The following is a 21,216-nucleotide window of genomic DNA, read 5'->3' as shown; positions in this document are numbered from 1 at the left end:
ATCATTAAAGAAACAGCTTTCTTTTTTTTATGTTAATCATTGAAATAATACAGTATCTTTATTCTTATCTCTGAACTTTATTCCCCCACCACTTGTTACAGGATGTAGTCCAGCAAAACAATACTCTAATAGAAGAAATGCTGTACCTCATTATAATGCTGGTTGGTAAGTTTGAGTTGTTTTGAGACCTTTGTAAATGATATTGGCTATTGTGGTAGCATATAGTTCAGAGTTTCTAAACCATGTTTCTTTTGTTTGAGTGGTTACTCAGTTTTAGGGGCAGGAGATTTTTCTCCCCTCTGATTACTGTAATGGTGAGAGTAACAACGCTGTTGCTTCGGGAAGAAGAGAGTGCAACTGCTGAAGCAGAATACAGTGAAAGACTCTTGGTGTTGTGGAGTGGAGGAGCAGGGGAATTTAGCTAGCAAGAATAGGATAGTTAGGAGCCATTTACTGTTACTTTATATCTTAGCTGTATTTCCCTCCATGGTTGTGGTGCAAAAGTGACATATTGACTTCAGACATAACAGTTCCGAGTTAACAGAGACCTATAGCTAGTCGATGCAGATATTTTATTGCCTATATTTTCAGTCCTGTTGCCTCCATCTTTGCTATTCTTTTATTCTTTACCTTCTTCTACCTCCCCTGGTATTTCAGACTCTAAAGTCTATATCGCAGAGACTCCTGGCAACTGTCAGGAGGAGATACCAGTGAAGGAGGTATTAGAAGATGATATCTCATTTGCCACTAGACAGGACTCAGAGGAAGGCTCTCCTTTGCCGGGGTCCAACCCCAGCAGGTCCAGGGGTCCCCAAAGGTGTAGACGGAGTCGGCGAAGAAGGAATGACACGGAGACAACGTTCAGTTGATCAGCAGCCTAGCCAGGATCTCTAGCCAGGATCTCCAGCCAAGTTCTGGTCTGGATCTCCAGCCAAGTTCTGCTGTTTATTGTTTTGTTACATCCGTATTTATCCCAGTTGATTTTAATCCTGTCAATTTCTATTACAAAGGTTAGGGCGTTTCTTATCTCCATTCCAGGGAGTAAAGATTATGTAGCTTAAGCATGATTGTTTGTAGTGATTAACTGCCCACCTGGCACTTAGTTAAGGAGTTTCATCCCCTCCCTGACTTCAGGGAAAAATTCCTACCTGGGGAAACAACCTTTCTAGGAGAGGCATCCCCTCCCTGACTTCAGGGAAAAATTCCTACCTGGGGAAACAACCTTTCTCGGAGAGGTGACCTTGGTTAAAACACACAGCGCTAAGGGGAGCAAACATATTAAGAACAGTATGCTATATACGCCAGGTCCCTTGAAACATATGCTGTGCAGATGTTTCTTTCCTGCAGCGACTGTGTCAAGCAGCAAGGATGGACCGGCTTCCGGCACTCCTTCCCTGCTACCATGTGGCAGGTGGCATGAAAGCATTCCCTAGACTACTGGTACAACTATTGCTGTACCAAGGCTTTACTATACCTAATCCCGTCCTACCTTCTGATTCTATTCTTTCAAAATTGCAACCAAAGTTCTCGCCACTGTCTAAAACCTGCACTCCCAGTTGTTCCTGAGACTCAGAAGTACAATTGGGAGCTCCTCTCCCCTAGCTCGTTGCTAGGCCAGTCATGGCTTTTCCATTGTACAGAAAGAAAAATACATTGTGTTGTGTGAATAAGTATATGTCACACACGTATTATATTTATGTTAAATGTGTGTGTATGAGTATACTTTTTCATTGTTAACAGGAGAGAGATTTAGTCCTGGAGTTGGACAGGTAAACGCTACAGATGAAATTAAGCGAGAGATTATCCATCAGTTGTGCATCAAACCTATGGCTCATAGTGAATTGGTAAAGTCTTTACCTGAAGATGTAAGTACCTACATTTTTAAAAAGAAAGTTATAACAGTCTTTTCCTACCTATCAGTCTTAGTATTTATAGATTTACTTGTATATACCTTTTCCACAATTCGAGGAAATGTATAACTCGAGTCACTCTTACTAGAAATAATCAGAAAAAGAGAATACTAGGGACTGGGAGTGGAAAGCAGCATAGGAATAGAATATTTTACAGTGAAGCTTTGAAAGAGGTAAGTAGCTGAATAAAAGTAAATCTAGTCCTTGGAAATGAATTTTTGTATGTTATACAAAAATGATATCCATTAGAGGGAGGTTATTATAGGATCTTTAGTACAAAGTTGACATGGGTAGAGTATTTTGAAGAAGGGAGTAAGAAAAACCTACTCTGCTGTGTTGAGTAAACTAACAGTTTCCAGAACCTTTTCCTTCTGAAGATTCCTTAGTGAACCATTTCTCTTTTCAGTGAATGTAAAATGGTAATGCACATGGGCTTTCATAGGTTAATTATAATGATTTCCCTCCCAGGATCGTAAGTGCTAAGCCACCTATTTTTCAGCCATGGGCTTTTTAGAAACCCCAAACTTAAAGTTGGGAAAGGACTTAATTTTCATTGAGTCTTTTCAAAATGTTTTCCCAAATTTTAAATATAGATAGAAACTTTGAACTCTAGTTTCATTCTTCTAGGATTTAAACCTGTACTGTTGCATAGTAATCCTTCCTTTAAACTTCGCATTATGAAAACTTCTGAAGCTCTGTAGAAATAGAAAACACAAAGAACCCATCACTGGCTTCAACAGATGGCCAGTCTTGTTTTATCTTTACCCAACCCCTCGTCACTACACCCCACTGGATTATTTTGTAGAGATTTACCATTTCATCTATTAATAGAACTGTACATACCTAAACCAGTGGTTTTTAACCAGGGACGATTTTGACCCCAAGGGGACCTTTGGTACTCAGGCAGGGTGTGTGTTGCTACAGGCATCCAGTGAGCATAGGCCAGGGATACTGCTTAACATTGTACAGTATACAGGATATGTGCGTGCACACGTGTGAGCACGCGCACACACACACACACACACACACACACCATAACAAAGAATTAGCTGGTCCAAAGGTCAGAGTACCAATGTTGAGAAACTGATCTAAAAGAGAAGGGCTTTTAAGAAAATCTGTCTATATGTCATTAACACACCGGAAAGAAAACAACAATAATTATAATTTTTTAATATCCCTAAATATCGAGGTAAGATAAGATTTTATTGTTCTTTAGCCCTGGCCAGTGATGCTCAGTTGGTCGAGCATTGCTCATGCACTGAAAGGTTGCCAGTTCTATTCCTGGTCGGGGCACGTAGATACCGGGTTGCTGGCTTGATCCCTGGTAGGGGGCATGCAGCAATTGATGTTATGTTTTTTACTCTCCCTTCTTCTCTCTAAAAATCAATAAAAAATTTTATTGAGCCCTGGCTGGTTTGTCTCAGTGGATAGAGTGTCAGCCTGCGGACTGAAGGGTCCCAGGTTCGATTCCGGTCAAGGGCACATGCCCGGGTTGCAGGCTTGATCCCCAGTGGGGGGCGTGCAGGAGGCAGCCAATCAATGATTCTCTCATCATTGATGTTTCTATCTATCCCTTCCTCTCTGAAATCAATAAAGATATATTTTTTTAAAATTTTTTATTGATCTTAAAAAGAAAATTAGTTGTACTTTTTAATGCAAGAAGTGAATCCTGAGTTACTAGATAAAGCAATTAATTTCAGTTAGACTTTAGAATAAGGAGTAATAAAATTTAAAATGGCATTTTAAAAGTGAATATGCCTTGTAACTATTCTTACCAAACATTTTTCACCAGAAAATTCTTTATTCACAGTATTCTTAGTAACTTCTTACCATGAATGGGATATGATTTAGGAAATGTTATTTTACTGAACATAGATAAGAAATTAGTATAATTACTTCACAAAACATTACAGTATTGTACACAAATTTTATTTAAATATTGTGTGTACTTTGTTTTCATTTAATTCCTTTTGAAAGCTGTCACCTTGATTCCCTATGGTAATGACTTCTTTTTAATTTGTTTCCTATACCGTTAGGAGAACAAGGAGACTGGCATGGAGAGTGTCATTGAAGCAGTTGCCCATTTCAAGTGAGTTTACTTTATATTTTTTCTCATTCATTTTTTTTTATACATTCATTTTTTTTTAGAGTGCTTCATTTGATGGAACTGAGAATGATATTGTTGCCTTCAGAGAGTAACATTTCCAAATACATAATTCACAACTATATTTCTCACTGACTTTTTATTATCTAGCCCTGTGCTCAGCAACTTAAAGTAGCATTATGAAGATTTTCATTGTATTCAGAATCGGTGTTCATAGCTTTAGATAATTAAAATTAACCTGAGCAGGTGATGTAAATAAATGCATTAAGCTTCCTTAAAATTGCTTTCATTGTCCCATTTGAATGTGCCACCTAAGCTGTGGAATGGCCTCTGAGTGCTGCCGTCTCTAGTGTCCAGTGTGTGGCCCAATCAGTAAACTAGTTTATCCCCTTAAGGTTGTGGAGGCAGTGTCTTCATCCTCCTTTTTCCTGGTTCCCCATCCCAATGGCAATGTCTTTATTTTTGTCAATTATGAAGACAAGACACACTTTAAGAAAAAATATAAAATACATATATAGAAAATAATTCTTTAAATCCTAAAATTGTACCTACTTTTTTCTACTTGGTATTGCACACATCTTTACATGTCAAAATATAGAAGTTGACATCATTTTTAATGGTGTTCTATTGTTTGGAAATGTCATTATGTGTGTGACCTATTCCCTGTTAGACTTTGAATTGTTGCCACTGCACCACCATCAGATTCACTTGTCCAGTTAGGGTAAACTCAATGTGGATGTGCTAGATAAAATGGATGCATGTAAAACGTGGAATGTAGATTGCCAATTTCATCCACAGAAAGGAGTACCAGCCCTAGCTGGTTTGGCTCAGTGGATAGAGCATCAGCCTGGGGACTGAAGGGTCCTGGGTTCGATTCCGGTCAAGGGCACATGCCTGGGTTGCAGGCTCGATCCCCAGTAGGGGGCGTGCAGGAGGCAGCCAATCAATGATTCTCTCTCATCATTGATGTTTCTCTCTCTCTCTCCCTCTCCCTTCCTCTCTGAAATCAATAAAGATATATTTTTAAAAAAGGTAAGGAGTACCAGCTTACACTCACCAGCAATATATGAGAGTTCTGGTTTTTGTTGTTATGTTGTTGTTTTTTTAATATATTTTTATTGATTTCAGAGAGGAAGGGAGAGGAAGAGAGATAGATAGAAACATCAATGATAAAAGAGAATCATTGATTGGCTGCCTCCTGGGGGTCGAGCCTGCAACCGGGCATGTGCTCTTGACTGGGATCAAACCTGGGACCTCCTGGTTCATAGTTGGACACTCAACCACTGAGCCAAACCGGCTAGGGCCGTGGTCGGCAAACTGCGGCTCGCGAGCCACATGCGGCTTTTTGGCCCCTTGAGTGTGGCTCTTCCTAAGCCTTAGGAGTACCCTAATTAAGTTAATAACAGTGTACCTACCTACATAGTTTAAGTTTAAAAAAATCGGGCCGAAACCGGTTTGGCTCGGTGGATAGAGCGTCGGCCTGCGGACTGAAGGGTCCCAGGTTCAATTCCGGTCAAGGGCATGTACCTGGGTTGCGGGCACATCCCCAGTAGGAGATGTGCAGGAGGCAGCTGATCGATGTTTCTCTCTCATCGATGTTTCTGACTCTCTATCTCTTTCCCTTCCTCTCTGTAAAAAAATCAATAAAATATAATTTAAAAAATAAAATTGGCACTCAAGAGAAATTTCAATCATTGTACTGTTGATATTTGGCTCTGTTGACTAATGAGTTTGCCGACCACTGAGCTAGGGCAATAGTTCTGATTTTTTATTCTGTTATCTAAGACTATCTCATGAATTAGTCATTAGTATGACTTTAGTAATAATATTTTAAGGACCTTTTTTCCCCCCTAGGAAACCTGGATTAACAGGAAGAGGCATGTATGAACTGAAACCAGAATGTGCCAAAGAGTTCAACTTATATTTCTATCACTTTTCAAGGGCAGAGCAGTCCAAGGTAATTGGAAAAATTAAAAGTGTACTGGGGAAGGGTTGAGTTGGGTTGGGTTTTCCTATTGTTTCAGTCTAAGCAAAATTTAGTGCTTTTCACAGATTAAAAAGGGATACATTTTTATTGTAGGAAAGTTGGAAAATATAAAAAGATACAAACAAGAAAATACAGGTTATTTATAACACCACCTAACATTTTGGGCTTCCCCGCCCCCCAGTGTTTTGTGATAGACATATAAGATCTATATGATTATATACATACCCACACACATATAACTGTATTTTATTGGCTTTTGAAGACAAATTGTCAACCTGTATTATAATCAGCTTCTTTTATACACATTTCAGAATTGCTACAACTTAGCATTGCGCCTTTCCAGAGTGAGTTAGGAATTTTCCTAATTATTCTTAGCTAGTTAAATTTTGCCTTTTAGCAGTCTACTCTTAAAATACTTTTTCAAGAAATGGCGTTAAATAAAACTTAAACATGAAGTTTTTGTTTGGTTTTTGATGCATGTCATAGCGTTCAAACCTAAATAGTTTTTGATTGTACATGTTTCTCCTCCATTGTAAAGCAAAACAGAACCCATTGTGGGAGTGGGGGGATTAACCTTGATATATCAATGGGGGAATTGAAAAACTAAAGATAAAAATCTTCTGAAGTCAGAAGATAATATGACAAAGATTATGTCAGTAGTTTCAGATATTAGGCTGTTTTGTATTACTAATTTCCTGTCCAACTTACTTTTCTTTTATTAGGCAGAGGAAGCTCAACGGAAATTAAAAAGACAAAATAGGGAAGATACAGGTATTTTTAATTTTTCCAAAAATCTCATGTCAGTCTCTTAGTTATTAAAATTGTTTTCTGTTGACACTGATGTTTATCCTGGTGAAGTGGAAGATCTAAATATAAGCTTCCCTAGTGAACATTCACAGGACTAATAAATATATTAATATAGAAATCACCTATACTGAGTCATCTCTTGCTTAATGGTTTTATCTCAGGTTTTAAGAAATTTCTAGAGAAAAGAAAGGCTTTCCTTTGTACTGCTATTTATGAAGCTGTTTTTAGGCATTTGACTATCCTTAAGGTAAAATATAGCTCTAAGATGCATGTTAATGAATAATTCTTTGAGTGAAGACTATCAACAGTATCTAATAAAGAAATAGTTTTTTAAGCATGTTCTACAAAAGAAACCAATAATAACTTTATTTTCAGCACTTCCACCTCCAGTTTTGCCTCCATTCTGCCCTCTGTTTGCAAGCCTGGTTAACATTTTGCAGTCAGATGTCATGTTGTACATCATAAGAACAATACTGCACTGGGCTGTAGAACATAATGGATATGCCTGGTCTGAGTCCATGTTGCAAAGGGTAGGTTTGATGACATTTATTATTTATATCTTTTGTAGTAAAAGCCAAAATACTTTTGTCAGTATCTGTACACAGAACATTTAGGACAAATTTAGTGTTAGTTACCTTAATTTAAAATATATTGTTACTGCTTTTGTGGCTGCCAGTAAAATACAAGCCTGACAGGTTTTTTTAGACCACATGGTTGTGATTCTCTTGGTCCTGTTGGCCAGTCTGTCTCTCGTTGACTGGTCCTACTATAGCGTTTGCTGCCTGTCGTTCAGGCTAACCAAGTTCTAGCACATCTGACAACCACAAGAGCCCTCTGTCTGAGGACAGGTGCAAAGACACCACGCACATATCTGCTTCAAAAATTGGAAAGCACGCTAAGAGCAATAAAAATACAGGTAGAGTCAGTGTAGTAACATGTTTTCTTAGAAGTCTGGTAATTAATTTTTTGAGATATACTGAAGAACTCTGAATATCTTTATAAATTGTATGATATTAGAGATAAAAGTATGTGTCTTTCTGAGATGATTAAGATTTTTAGATACAGAAATTAAACTAAGTAGTATTGTAGACTAGATAATTACATGGTAGATGTTTGCAGCTATAATCATTTGGCCATTGATTCTTAGAAGATTTTTTAAGACTGTAGGGAAAGAATAAAACCAAAAATTATGTTATTCGAGTTGCTGGTCACATATGGAAATAATTTTAACTTACCCTAAGCATTTGCAATTGAATTTTCTTCTTAGCTAAAATAGAAATTGTTCCCTTGCTTTATTACAAAATGAACCGTAAAGTTTGAATTTAATAAAAATTAATACTTCGAATTGTTTTTTATTGCACTTAATCATTAATAGTTTGATTTTTCTTTTTTTCAATACTGAATTCTTTTTTGTTATTTCTGATAAAAATATGCACTTTTGTTTACTAAAAGTTACAAAACCTATTTATTTGAGGTGTTACATTTAATTGGAATGGCACTACAAGAAGAAAAACAGCATTTGGAGAATGTCATGGAGGAGCATGTAGTAACATTTACCTTTGCTCAGAAGATATCAAGTATGTATACACTTTTTACTAAACTAACTCAAAATAGCAGTGATTTTAAATATGTAAGATAGCCTTTTATTTGATCTTATAGGAAATCCAAATTTGAATATATATTTGAGGCTATATATAATATTCATTTATGTAGTAAAGGTACTGAATCAGATCCTGATATATTTTTTATAAAAATATTTAGACTCTATATATACTTAAAATATATGAATTTTCATTCATAAACAGGAAAATTAAATCGAGTGTAGCACATACATTTTAAACTCTTTTTTTTTTTTTTTTAAATATATTTTATTGATTTTTTACAGAGAGGAAGGGAGAGAGATAGAGAGTTAGAAACATTGATGAGAGAGAAACATCGATCAGCTGCCTCCTGCACATCCCCCACTGGAGAAGTGCCCGCAACCCAGATACATGCCCTTGACCGGAATCGAACCCGGGACCCTTCAGTCTGCAGGCCGACGCTCTATCCACTAAGCCAAACCGGTTTCGGCACATCTTAAACTCTTAAGATATACTTTTTAAAACACAAAGTATGCTATATCAAGACTTCACTCTAAATTGTTGATGTTATTTTATAAAAATATATTGAAGATAATAAAATTAGTTTTAAAGGATTATATTATTTTATATAAAGTAATGTGACTTTTTAAAAGGCCAAGGAGGTTTTTTTAGCTTTTTATTCAAAATATCAAACATACTTACATTGAAAGAGTTGTAAATAATCATATACCTACCACCTGGATTCAGTATATTTGCTATATTTGCTTTTACATTTGCACACTTTTTTGAACCATTTATTTCAGACATCATACCATTTTACCTCTAAAGAGAAGCTTTTTCTTTATAATTTTCAGAATAAGCAGCTGGTCTTATAATTACCTGCAGGGGTGTTAACTGTGACTCTTTTTGCTTAGGGTTGTCTTTGTTTTCATCTTACTTGTGGGTTGTTCTTTATTCAGTGTTTTATAGTCAGTTATAATGAGTATTCCTTTTGATCCTCAAACTGTGCCAAATTTGGACAGTGGGAGTCTGTTCAGTTGGCTTCTTTGTCCTTTTGACCCAACCCGTTAATATCACGTTGCTTTTGGGTACAAAAGATGACTGCCCCAGGCTCATCTTGTACTTTTTCTGCCCCAGACCACCATCAACCATTTGCTGAGGTGTTTAAATGCTGAGTTGGTCAAATAGGAGTCTATGAATTCCCTGATTGCAAGGGATTATATTTATAACTTTGTTTAATGTGTTCTCTGCCATTTCCTCCTAAAAGATAATGACTGAGAATATCAGGTTCTACTGGGAGGTGGGCAGGAATAGTCCTGTGTGCTCATAGATCTCTATTTTCCCCCTTTGCCTTCATCCAGTTAAGTGGGAGGAAGAGAGGAAACTGCCTCTTTTCACTGAAAACTGTGGTCTTAGGTGCCAGCCTTTCCCTACTGTTCTCTGCCAGTATTTCTTTCTATGTATTAACATTGCCTTTTGTCTTCTTTATCACCAGTGCTTTTACTTTAAAATAACCACATAGATAACTTCCTAATTTCATTAACTCATCTTTTGACGATCTCAGGTTCTCCCTCCCTGCCCTCCTCTCTTTTCTTCCTCTCAACAATCATTTTCTCTGAACATTCCTCATATTTCTCTCTAAACATTTCAAATAATTAAAACACATTATTTAAAGCCAGATCCCTAATCTCTAGCCACAGAATTTTAGGTCTGGAAAAATATGAAAGATCACATAGTTCAATATCTTCTTTTAGGAAAGAGGAACAGTTTGCTAGAATGGTAACACTTAAATCAAGAAAATCAGTATTATAATGGGGAGTAAAGGGAGAAATATGTATTACTTTCAGTAATAAAGATTTTAAAAAATAAAAAGGACATGTGTAAGAAAACTCAGTAATTGGGCATTTCTTAATATAAAACTAAATTAGCTAACATTGGATTAAATGTACTCTTAATAATATAGATTTGAGCCCTGATGGGTGTTGTTCAGTGATTAGAGCATTGGCCTGCCCACCAAAGGGTCATGGGTTTAATTATCCACCAAGAACATGTACCTGAGTTGCAGGTTCAATCCCAGATCCCTTAAATCAATAAAAACCTTTTTTTAAAATTGTGGACTTGTCTTTCGTTTTTTTAAAATATATATTTTATTGATTTTTTACAGAGAGGAAGGGAAAGGGATAGAGAGTTAGAAACATCGATGAGAGAGAAACATCGATCAGCTGCCTCCTGCACACTCCCCACTGGAGACATGCCCGCAACCAAGGTACATGCCCGCAACCAAGGTACATGCCCTTGATCAGAATCGAACCTGGGACCTTTGAGTCCGCAGGCCAGTGCTCTATCCACTGAGCCAAACCAGCCAGGGCTATATTTAGGTTTTATTAAAGAAAAGGTCACAGCAAATTGGTATATTTAAACACAAATGCACCCCTGTAATCCCAATTCATTTTCTTAGACTTATAGAATCTCAGGAAGACTTTTTAGCTGGACTTCAATTAATTAAAATAATCATTTTGGTATAAGATGTCAGTTTTGAAAGATTAAAGCTTTCTAGTTGTTAATTTATTTGTAAAGTACAAATATGTCACATTCTTAAGTACTGAAAATCTCTAATAAGTAGAGCTGAAATCAACTGATAGGCTCATGATGTTATAAGCAACTTCACTTATCTTGTGCATAGTAATATGTGCTATAAAGTCCTAGCTGTTGTTATTGTGCCTTTTATTTTTTCTGCCCTAGAACCTGGTGAAGCACCAAACAACTCCCCCAGCATACTAGCAATGCTGGAAACACTGCAGAATGCTCCTTACCTGGAAGTCCACAAAGACATGATTAGGTGGATATTAAAGGTACAATTTTCTACATCACTCTTGTTTTTTGTGAGAAACATTAAATGCTTATTTTAAATTTTGATAATGTTTCATAGCTTCAGAATAACTGATGCTCTTTTTTTTTGTAGACTTTTAATGCTATTAAGAAAATGAGGGAGAGTTCATCCGCCAGTTCTGTGGCAGAGGCAGAAGGAACCATAACGGAAGAGGTATAAAAAGTAGAGTGTGGTAACACCAAAAAATTGTAGCAAGTTCACTATTTAAATTTATCTGCAATAAGTTGATAGTTGATATTAGTCACAAAAATGTAAATTCCAAGAAAGGTGCCACTAGTCTATTTTTAATAGTTATGGTCTGCTTTTTTTTTTTTTTTAACATGTTAGGTTGATAAATCTTTTGTTTAGAAAAGTGAGATTGTAGAATAGTTTTTAATTAGTATTTACAATAAAGATATTTCTGGGGTTTTTTTGGGGGGGTGGGATTTTCTTTAGCATTTAATGGTCTAATTAAATGAAGCATAATTTCAGAGTTCAAGAGACAAAGACAAGGCTGAGAGAAAGAGAAAAGCTGAGATTGCCAGACTGCGCCGGGAAAAGGTCATGGCCCAGATGTCTGAGATGCAGCGGAACTTCATTGATGAGAACAAAGACCTCTTCCAACAGACAGTAGCGGAGGAAGCCTCTAACTTTGCTGTTCTTGATAATAGGTAAGAATTTTAAAAATCAAAATTTTTTAATCTCTTGACCATTGATTCTCAACTGTGAAAGAATTTTTTTCCTTATAAGTACATTTTTTATCCTAAAGTAATTTAGAAGATTGATAGGTAAATTCTCTGGCCTCTAGTTACAGGAATTAATCTTATAAATCTGAGTTTTTTAGTATATGAGTGTATCTCTAACTATAGATAATAAATGTGTATGCTTCAAATGTTATACAGAGACCCTTGTCATTCACAAAAGAATGAGTACGCAGTGCCCTGGCAGGTGTTGCTCGGTGATTAGAGCACCAGCCACACACCAAAGGGTTGTGGGTTCAATTCCCAGTCAAGGGCACGTACCTGGCTTACAGATTCGATCCCCCGGCCCCTGTCCAGGGCATGTGCAGGAGGCAGCCAATCGCTGTGTCTCTTTCACATCAGTGTTTCTCTCCCTCCCTCCTTTCCTTCCTTCCTTCCACTCTCTCTAAAAATCAATGGAAAAAAAATCCTCTAGTGAGGATTAACAAAAACAAAACAACCAAGAGTGAGTACACTAGGCTCAGTTAACTGAGTGTATGGCTTCTGTGTTGCATATTGAAGGCTCTAAGGATTAAAGGAGATAGTTTGATAAATATGAAAGATTTCTGGCATTTTAAGTCATCAAAACCGTATGTGTGCATACCTGGCATGTACTGTTTTGCGATTATATTGAAACTTCTTGGGCTCGTTAATTATATTCATGACCTTTCATTACAGCCCTATGGTGTCAGATACAACACTTACAGCATTGGGCCCAGCACAAACTCAGGTCCCTAAACAAAGACAATTTGTTACCTGTATATTGTGTCAAGAGGAGCAAGAGGTGAAGGTGGAAAGCAAGGCAATGGTACTAGCAGCATTTGTTCAAAGATCAACTGTATTATCAAAAAACAGAAATAAAGTCATTCAGGATCCAGGTAAGTCATAGCTTCATCCTCTCCTTTTAATAATGACTGCCGCCCTAGTGGTTTGGCTTAGTGGATAGAGCATCTGCCTACAGATTAAAGGGTCCCTGGTTCAATTCCAGTCAAGGGCACATGCCTGGCTTATGGGCTCCATCCAAAGTTGGGGGTGTGCAGGAGGCAGCCAATCAATGATTCTCTCTCATTGATGTTTCTCTCCCTCTCCCTTCCCCTCTGAAACCAATAAAGATATATTTTAAAAAAATAATAATGACTGCCACCTAGTGTGTGTGGTGATACACAGAAATTTTATTAAACTAACAATAACTCCATAGGCTTGGTGGTATCTTAGACAGGTAACTTAGGCAGAAATTCCCCACTTGACAGATATGGAAACATTGCAGAAGGCTAAATATTGTTTCTGAATTACACAGCTCGTAAATTGCAGGGATTCAAAGGAACGTTTTTCTTTGTAATATAACATTAACACCTTTGCTACTTAACAATCATTCCCATTCCTCAGCACGCTTGTATATTAGTTGACACACAGAAATAACAATTATTTTGTCTCATGGATAGATCCAAAGTGTACTGTCTTGGGAACAGTTGTGTGAGTTACCTATGTGAGAAGCAATCCTTGAGTCAGATTCTGGCTTAGAGTAGTGATTGTATCTCAGATCGGGTTCCCCAGAAAGATTTTTTTTATTTTTTTCTCCCCAGAAAAATTCTTGAGATAGATAGAGATTGCCGTTTGGGACGTTTATTAGGGAGAGCCTTGGCATCAACATGTGTGGGACGGGGAGAAGGAAGCAAGTTTGGGCAAGGGAGAAGTTAAGCTGTCACAAAAGCCCTCACAGTCCCATGGGAGCTCTGAGCTGGTTGGCCCTCCAGAGGCATGCTGAGCTAGGGCAAGGGGGCTGGTCTTTGTACCTGGAGAGACTGATCAGTGACTGCTTTGGGCGTCCTCTGGAAAGAGGTGTGACCTTGAGCAAAGCAGTCATCCCTTAAAGAGGAATGACAGTGAGTGTCTTCCCACTGCTGAGGGAGTAAGTCATCATTCCTGCAGAGGCATCTAGCTGCACGTTATTGAGTCCACCATAAACACTTTTGTCTCTCCTCTTAGAGTTGTTCATATGTGCATATGCTTCAGCAATACCAGTAAATTTCTTGAGAGTAGAAACTGTCTTTGGACTTGCCAAAGCACTTAGGCAGCAAGTGCCTTTCACGCTGTAGGACTGAAAGGAGGTTTGAAAACTCACTGTTAAGATTGCCTTTTCTCTATAAGGAAAGTCTGCATAGTGTGACTGTCAAGCACCCAGTTAGGAAAGATTGGTCTGTTTTCATCTTTTGAAATGGTCATTTGAACCAGGCGATATATAATTTCATTCCAGATCAAAGATAAAGTCTCCAAGTTTATTTATTTTGTTATTTCATGAAGAAAAAAAACGTTGGCTGGCTGTAAGCAGATTTTCTTTATGCTGTAATATTTTCACTGTTCTATCAATCAAATTGAAGATTGAGTAATTCTTTCTATAATGTTATAGAATTTCTAGGATAATACTAATTTACTGTACACAGAGAACTCGAAATATTCCAAAAGAAACCAGGCACCCATATTATGGTTGTCTTTATTTTTCATTTCCTTTGAATATTAAAAATTAGCACCAGAGCAGAAACTGACTTTCCCTTTTCCCCACCTCTGGTCTGGGTCGCTGTCCTGGATATTTTGCTGCTACTTGGACCCTGGTCCAGTGATTGGGGTTCTTCTCTGCATGTGTTGTCCTTCGGCAGAGTCTTCTCTAGGGAGCGCCCATTGCTGCCAAAGCATCTGTTTTGCTAGGGATCACTGTGACCCAGCTGCCCCGCAGGCGTTAAGTGCAGCCCATGAAGAATGTTCCTTTACTGAGCGCGGGGCTTTGGAGGGAATGGGAGTCTCTCAGTGCCCTGAGAGTATGAAATGTTCAAAAGCTTAGATGTGCTTAAATACAGAATTCCAATTTTATTTAACAATTCAGGGATGTTTTATTTGCCCAGGGTGATGAAAGTTAAAGGGTCCTGCTTTCTAAATAATCCAGGGTCTTGCATAAATCATTGGTATCTCAAAGGAAAGGAATAAACTAGCATTTCATTTCAAGTTTACAAGCCCTTATCAAGGATTTCACAAAAACTAAAAGCTTGGGTTTTGTTTGTTTGTAATGCAGAAAAATACGATCCATTATTCATGCACCCTGATCTGTCTTGTGGAACACACACTGGTAGCTGTGGACACGTTATGCATGCCCATTGTTGGCAAAGGTAATATGTTCTTAATATTGGTCAAGAAAAACTTATTCAAAGGTTCAAAATTGAATTTTTATATATAGGAAATTCCATTCTAGAAAAGGGGAAAAAGAACTAAAAATGTTAAAGAAAAACTCCACATCACTGCCTAATAAATAACAATTAAAATTGAGTTGCTTTGTCATACATATAAAGGAATGACAAATTTCATAGTATATCAGCTATATTTTTTAATGTGTGGATCTATGTCCACTAACAAACTAGATGAAGAAAATATTTTTACAGTGTACTAGTTACTTCCTGAGGTTGCCATGGCTCCCTACGCTAACTTGGGATAAGCACACATTTGCCTGTTTTAGAACTCTTAGAACCCATTCTGATCATTAAAGCAACTCAGAAATTAAAGCACCTGTATTAAAAATAATTCTGTTCATGTTAAGATTTTTATTTTTGCATTATTTGTGAAAACAAATTATTTAAAATATTGAGGCTTATGGTACTTACTGAAAAAAATTACCGTTGTTTTTGATCCCTCATGTTTTCTAATTGTAAAGGTATTTTGATTCCGTTCAAGCTAAAGAACAGCGAAGGCAACAGAGATTACGTTTACATACAAGCTATGATGTAGAAAATGGAGAATTCCTTTGTCCCCTTTGTGAGTGCTTGAGTAACACTGTTATTCCACTGCTGCTTCCTCCAAGAAATATTTTTAACAAGTAAGTTTTGGCTCATAAAATCTTTATATCAAAGCAATAGTTGCCTTTGAAGATAATGAAATAATAAGCCCAGAGGGGGGAATCTAGGTAATTGTATAATGTTTTCCAGATACTTTCCAAACTTTTTATTTAGTCATTTCTTCTAGCAGGCCTATAAAATATTTTGGTTTTTAGAAAGAAATAGGCCAAAAATTAACAATTTCTTGTTTTTCCATAGACACTATAGAAAATTCCTATGTATTCATGAAAACTGTCTTTATTTCTAGGATCCTGCTTACTTTTCAAGAGATGCTCAGTAAATTGATAGGGGAGAGAACAGAAGCTCAAATGGACTTTATTGAATATTCTAACAATTAAATATCATTTTTTTGCAAATTACTGGCTGATAATAGCTTCAGGAGTTGGGCCAAAACGGTGAAAATCCCTTGGTGTATTTAAAATTGAAAATTTTTGTCATTTCAAAAATTTTGGGGTGCTTCTAGTTAATAGGTGTGACTTATTTCAAAATATGGATTTAATACTGTCTACTATTTAAATCTGATTTTCATTTCTCAGTTTAGACTTATGGTATCTACATGAACAAATACTAATTTGAGTTTTATGAATATGAATCTATTAATTTTAGAGAGGAAGGGGAAGGGAGAGAGAGATAGAAACATCAGTGATGAGAGAATCATTGATTGACTGCCTCCTGCAGGCCCCACACTGAGGATCAAGCCCGCCAAGTAGGCATGTTCCCTGACTGGGATTCGAACCATGAACTCCTGGTTCATAGGTCAATGCGCAACCACTGAGCCAGGCCAGCCTTGCAAGCTCATGCTTTTTAATCACAAAAGAAAGTCATGGTATTGACTTATCTGTAGTTGAACTGATAAATTAATCACTGTTAGATTAAAGATTCACTACATAGAAGGAGGAAAAAAAAACACCTTTGTTGGATTTCACCTCACTTTTGTGGTTTAGGTTTTGTATTTTTTCCATAATAGCCAATTTTGGCATAATAATGAATAAAGGCTTTGGAGTCTGATATGACTGGGTTTGAATGCCAGATCTGTTCCTTAGATGGCCTAGTCAAGTTAGATAGTGCTAAACCTCAGTTTCCTCATCTGTAAAATGGGGATAATAATATAACCAGTTTCATTAATATTTGAGGATTGAATCTAATATTGTTAAATGCTTTACTAAGTGCTTGTCACATAATAAGCACTCAGTAAATAATGGTGGTGGTATGAGGACTGTGATATTTCAGAAATACCTGCAAATTCCAATACTGAAAAAAGTGAAGTTTTTGACAAATAATGTTATTAGCATCATAGTAACAAATAATATATTTCTATTTCCATTGGCAAAAATATATTTAAAATATTAGGCTCATGATCATTTAAGGAGTCTTTATATCTTTTTTTTATATATATAGAGATGTCCCCCTTTATTTTTATAGTTGATAGCGCATCTTTTTTTTTTTTTTTTTTAATCTTCACCCAAGGATATGTTTTCTTATTGATATTTAGAGAGAATGGAAGGGAGAGAGAGAAAAGCGTCAACGTGAGAAGCATTGATTGGTTGCCCCTCGTACACACCCCAACGGGGGTTCGAACCCACAACCTTCCGATGCACAGAATGGTGCTCCAACCAACTGAGCCACCTGGCCCGGGCAGGATGCACCTGAGTCTTTATATCTTAACTAAGCAACAACAACAAACTACTAAATACTTTTTATAATTTTTTCTAGCAGGTTAAATTTTTCAGACCAACCAAATCTGACTCAGTGGATTAGAACCATATCTCAGCAAATAAAAGCATTACAGATTCTTAGGAAAGAAGAAAGTATTCCTAGTAAGTTCTGATAATCTGCTTTCATTTTTCCCTAAAGTCCAGAAAGAATTGTTTAAGATTGTTATTTTATTTTATTGTTAACAGTATTGCAAATGTCTCCCATTTTCTCCCTTTTTGCCCCTCTCCATTCAACCCCCACCCCACCCCAGGCCTTCCCCATGCTATTGTCTGTGTCTATAGGTTATGCATGTATACATATTGCCAGGGTGCTTGTTCCAGCATTAAGAAGGGTTCAGCAATCTGGAAAAGGGGCTGGTGTAATTTAACTAAGAGTCCAGAGACGAAATATAATTTTGAAAGGCATTTGGGGGTCAGAGGAGCCTAGCTCAAGAAACTAAGATCTCCTCATCTCAGGACCCCATGCTTTTTATTAACACAAATTGTCCTGAGGCGAGGTGGAGATATACACTTCAAAGGGTAGGGTTTTGTATACAGAGTCCATTGTCAGATTGGAATTATTAGCCTACGGCTGTTCAGGTGTTTGGCCAGTAGGAGGCAATAACATGTAGATTAAGATGCCTTGAGCTGTCTGGCAGCAAACAGTCAATTTAATGCATCCTTTTCAGGTTTGGGGAAATGCCTTCAGTCATTCCCAACAGGTGACAACATATGTGACTCAGCCCTTGTTGAGTCCCCAAGTTCCATCAACCTTTTGATGAAACTCTTGCAATTATGACATGCTGGCATTGGCTTCCGGCAGCATATATGTTCTTTGGTTAATCTCTTCTTGTCTCTTCCCACCCCAACCCCAGTTTTTTATTCTATGTTATGCATCCATGTCTCGAGACGTATTTTATTAGTTTATTTTGTTCTTTAGATTCCACTTATAAGTGAGATTATGTGATATCTGTCTTTCTCTAACTGACTTATTCACTTAGCATAATATTTTTTTAAATGTTTCATTGATTTCAGAGAGAGAGATAGAAACATCACTGATGAGAATCATTGATCCACTGCCTCCTGCATGCCCCACATGAGGGATTGAGCTTGCAACCTGGGCATGTATCCTGACCGGGAATTGAAGCATGATCTTCTGGTTCATAGATTGATGCTCAGTCACTGAGCCATGCTGGCCAGGCAGCATAATATTTTTTAAATGAAACCTCTCATTTTAAAATTTGGCTTACTTTAATTTTCTTTGTCTTAATGAACTACATTTGCTTGACTGTGTTACTTCTTATTCCTTGAAAAGCCACTGGCTTATGTGAGGTTTATAATAAACTAGTGACCCGGTGCAAGAAATTCATGCACATTAAATGGTAATTAATTAGAGGAACTATTTTAATATTGCTATATGCCCTTTCTCTATAATGGAAGTGTCAGAGATGAAAGAAAATTAGTAAAATGTATATGAAAGTCTTCCTCCTGTCAGAGTCTGGGGTGCACCACGGGAACCAGAGTCAAGTCCCTGCCCACGTGAGCCTTGAAAACACACGAGACCCAGACCCGGCCGGCCCCACCCCCGTTGGGCTAGATCCAGACTCCCATCAAGCCTCGCCGGGCAGGGGACGTGGCCTCAGGTCCCCTGGGCTGGGGCGGGGGGGCGCGCCTTGAAGTCCCCCGTCAAGCCCCGCAGGCAGGGGGCATGGCCTGAGGTCCCCCGTCAAGCCCTGCATGGCGGGGGGTTGCGGCCTCGGGTCCCCCAGCCTGGCACCGGGGTAGGGGGTGCAGCTTGAGGTCCCCCGTGAAGCCCCACCAGGCCGGGGGCACAGCCTCAGGTACCCACCCTGGTCCAGCTCCACGCAGCCTCAGGCCCCTGCTGTTTGCTCATTAAGGCTTGTTACGGGAACTTGGCCTCCTCTGTGGGCACAGCCATCTTTGTTATGACATGATGGTTAATTTGCATATTTCCTCTTTATTAGATAGGATACTATTCATATATTTCCCCATGTTATTGAAGAACTTCTGAGGGTGGGCGAATATAACTGTCTCTTACAGAGCTAGCTTCAGCTCTCAGTGGCCTAATTAATTTTATTGTTGGCATTACCAAAGGCTTCCCAAGTTTCACAGCATGCACTGCAGTTGTAACGCAGGGAGAGCAATCTGAGCAGAATTTATATCATTGATTTTTATAAAAAACAAAACAGCAAACTCCTCCTTTTCCTACCTTCCCTAGCTATGTTCTAGTGGTTCTACTATTAGGAAAAGCACAGATTACTAAAGAAGGTGCCTTGATCAATCAGAGCAGTGGGATTTCACATGCTCTGAATGCGTGTTATGCAGCTTTTATTAATGGAAATTTTTCCCGTAGTTTCTAATTTCTTTGACCTATATTTAGAATGAAATTTATGTTGGACTTTCACAGAAATATTGTGGACTGATGAATAATGATATAAAATACTTGTTTCTATAGATATTGCCTCTTCAAAGAATTCAGAAAATATGGATGAATTGCAGCTTCCTGAAGGGTTTAGGCCTGATTTTCATCCTAAGTGAGTACATTATTTATTCCTTTCAAGCTTGGCCCACTTGAAATGAAAGCTAAGTTAGCAGTTAGTAGGAATATGATTTGTAAGCTGGAAGCAAAATATTATAGGACATTGATCTTGAATTCTGAGATTTAAGCATTGCATGATGATATTTATTGCCAGTATATTGATCAGAACCTAAGAATTACATGGCATGTTTCTCACCAACCTCTCCTAGTTCGAATTGCTGACTCCCTATTATACCCCTTTATCTGGCTTTCCTTAACAACACCTCATCAGTACATCTAAATCCAAACTGCTCAGTTCCCCCCACACCCTGTGCTTTCCTAACTTCTGATCTCCCTACATCTATTTATGGCCCCACCAACTTGTTAGTAACCCAAGATCAAATCTAGAATATTTTTATCCTCTTTTACCCCGTAGCCAATTAGTTATAAAGTATAGCATAAATTCTAGAGCTAGACTGCTTGGTTCGGTTCCTAGTAGCACTGCCTACTAGCTATGCAGCTGTACAAATTGCTTGATCTCTCTGTACCTCAGGTTCCTCATCTGTAAAGTATTATGAGGTTAAAGTGACATAATACATGTAAAGCCACCTGGACATTATTCCTGGCCTGTACTAAGTAACACAATAAAAATAGCGCTTAAGTAGAAAAAACATCAGTCCTATGCCTCCCACATTCCCCTTACTATCCCCAGTCCTGCTGTTTACTTCCATATTTCTAGTTACAACAGTTAGTTAGCTTCTGTTTTGATTTATCATTTCTAAACAGTAATTTGTGTTGACTGGCTAGCAATTTAGTATTCAGCTGTTACCTCAACCCTACCCACTGCTCCTTACCAGTCTCCCAGTAGAGTTCTTTCACAATTTTTGGTTAAATCCATTGGCATTGTTTACATTATAATTGTTGCTACAGATACATGTTACGGGTTATAATTATATATTTTTTCTTTTACAATTTTGTCTTTCCTGTGGTTAATAATTGCCTTGTTTTTTTCATGTACTTGGTTTTCTATAGGTGTCACTTCGCCCCCCGCCCCCCAAATGCTACAATAGATCTTTCAGATGCCTAGCAATTCTCCTGGCTATGTTCC

The 21,216-nt window shown here is 37.7% G+C and overlaps 1 protein-coding gene across 19 annotated transcripts in view; it reads left to right on the top strand.

Annotated features, from left to right (window-relative positions):
* UBR2 (ubiquitin protein ligase E3 component n-recognin 2) overlaps positions 1 to 21,216 on the top strand; it is a 122,946-nt gene that overhangs the window by 81,468 nt on the left and 20,262 nt on the right. For 18 of the 19 annotated variants that reach the window (XM_036318133.1, XM_036318120.1, XM_036318123.1 and 15 more), the window contains 15 exons: positions 102 to 165; positions 1,741 to 1,865; positions 3,947 to 3,999; positions 5,869 to 5,971; positions 6,724 to 6,772; positions 7,184 to 7,338; positions 8,283 to 8,385; positions 11,131 to 11,240; positions 11,351 to 11,431; positions 11,750 to 11,928; positions 12,676 to 12,875; positions 15,062 to 15,155; positions 15,695 to 15,856; positions 17,589 to 17,692; positions 20,046 to 20,124. In XM_036318133.1, the coding sequence (XP_036174026.1) occupies positions 102 to 165; positions 1,741 to 1,865; positions 3,947 to 3,999; positions 5,869 to 5,971; positions 6,724 to 6,772; positions 7,184 to 7,338; positions 8,283 to 8,385; positions 11,131 to 11,240; positions 11,351 to 11,431; positions 11,750 to 11,928; positions 12,676 to 12,875; positions 15,062 to 15,155; positions 15,695 to 15,856; positions 17,589 to 17,692; positions 20,046 to 20,124 (1,661 nt within the window). The remainder of the gene's footprint in view (positions 1 to 101; positions 166 to 1,740; positions 1,866 to 3,946; positions 4,000 to 5,868; positions 5,972 to 6,723; positions 6,773 to 7,183; positions 7,339 to 8,282; positions 8,386 to 11,130; positions 11,241 to 11,350; positions 11,432 to 11,749; positions 11,929 to 12,675; positions 12,876 to 15,061; positions 15,156 to 15,694; positions 15,857 to 17,588; positions 17,693 to 20,045; positions 20,125 to 21,216) is intronic. The other variant, XM_036318118.1, reaches the window with a different exon arrangement.

Source organism: Myotis myotis, unplaced genomic scaffold (genome assembly GCF_014108235.1).
Source record: "Myotis myotis isolate mMyoMyo1 unplaced genomic scaffold, mMyoMyo1.p scaffold_m19_p_7, whole genome shotgun sequence".
Classification (NCBI taxonomy): Eukaryota; Metazoa; Chordata; class Mammalia; order Chiroptera; family Vespertilionidae; genus Myotis; species Myotis myotis.
Note: the sequence above shows the minus strand (reverse complement) of the source record. Positions and strands in the feature narration are given on the sequence as shown.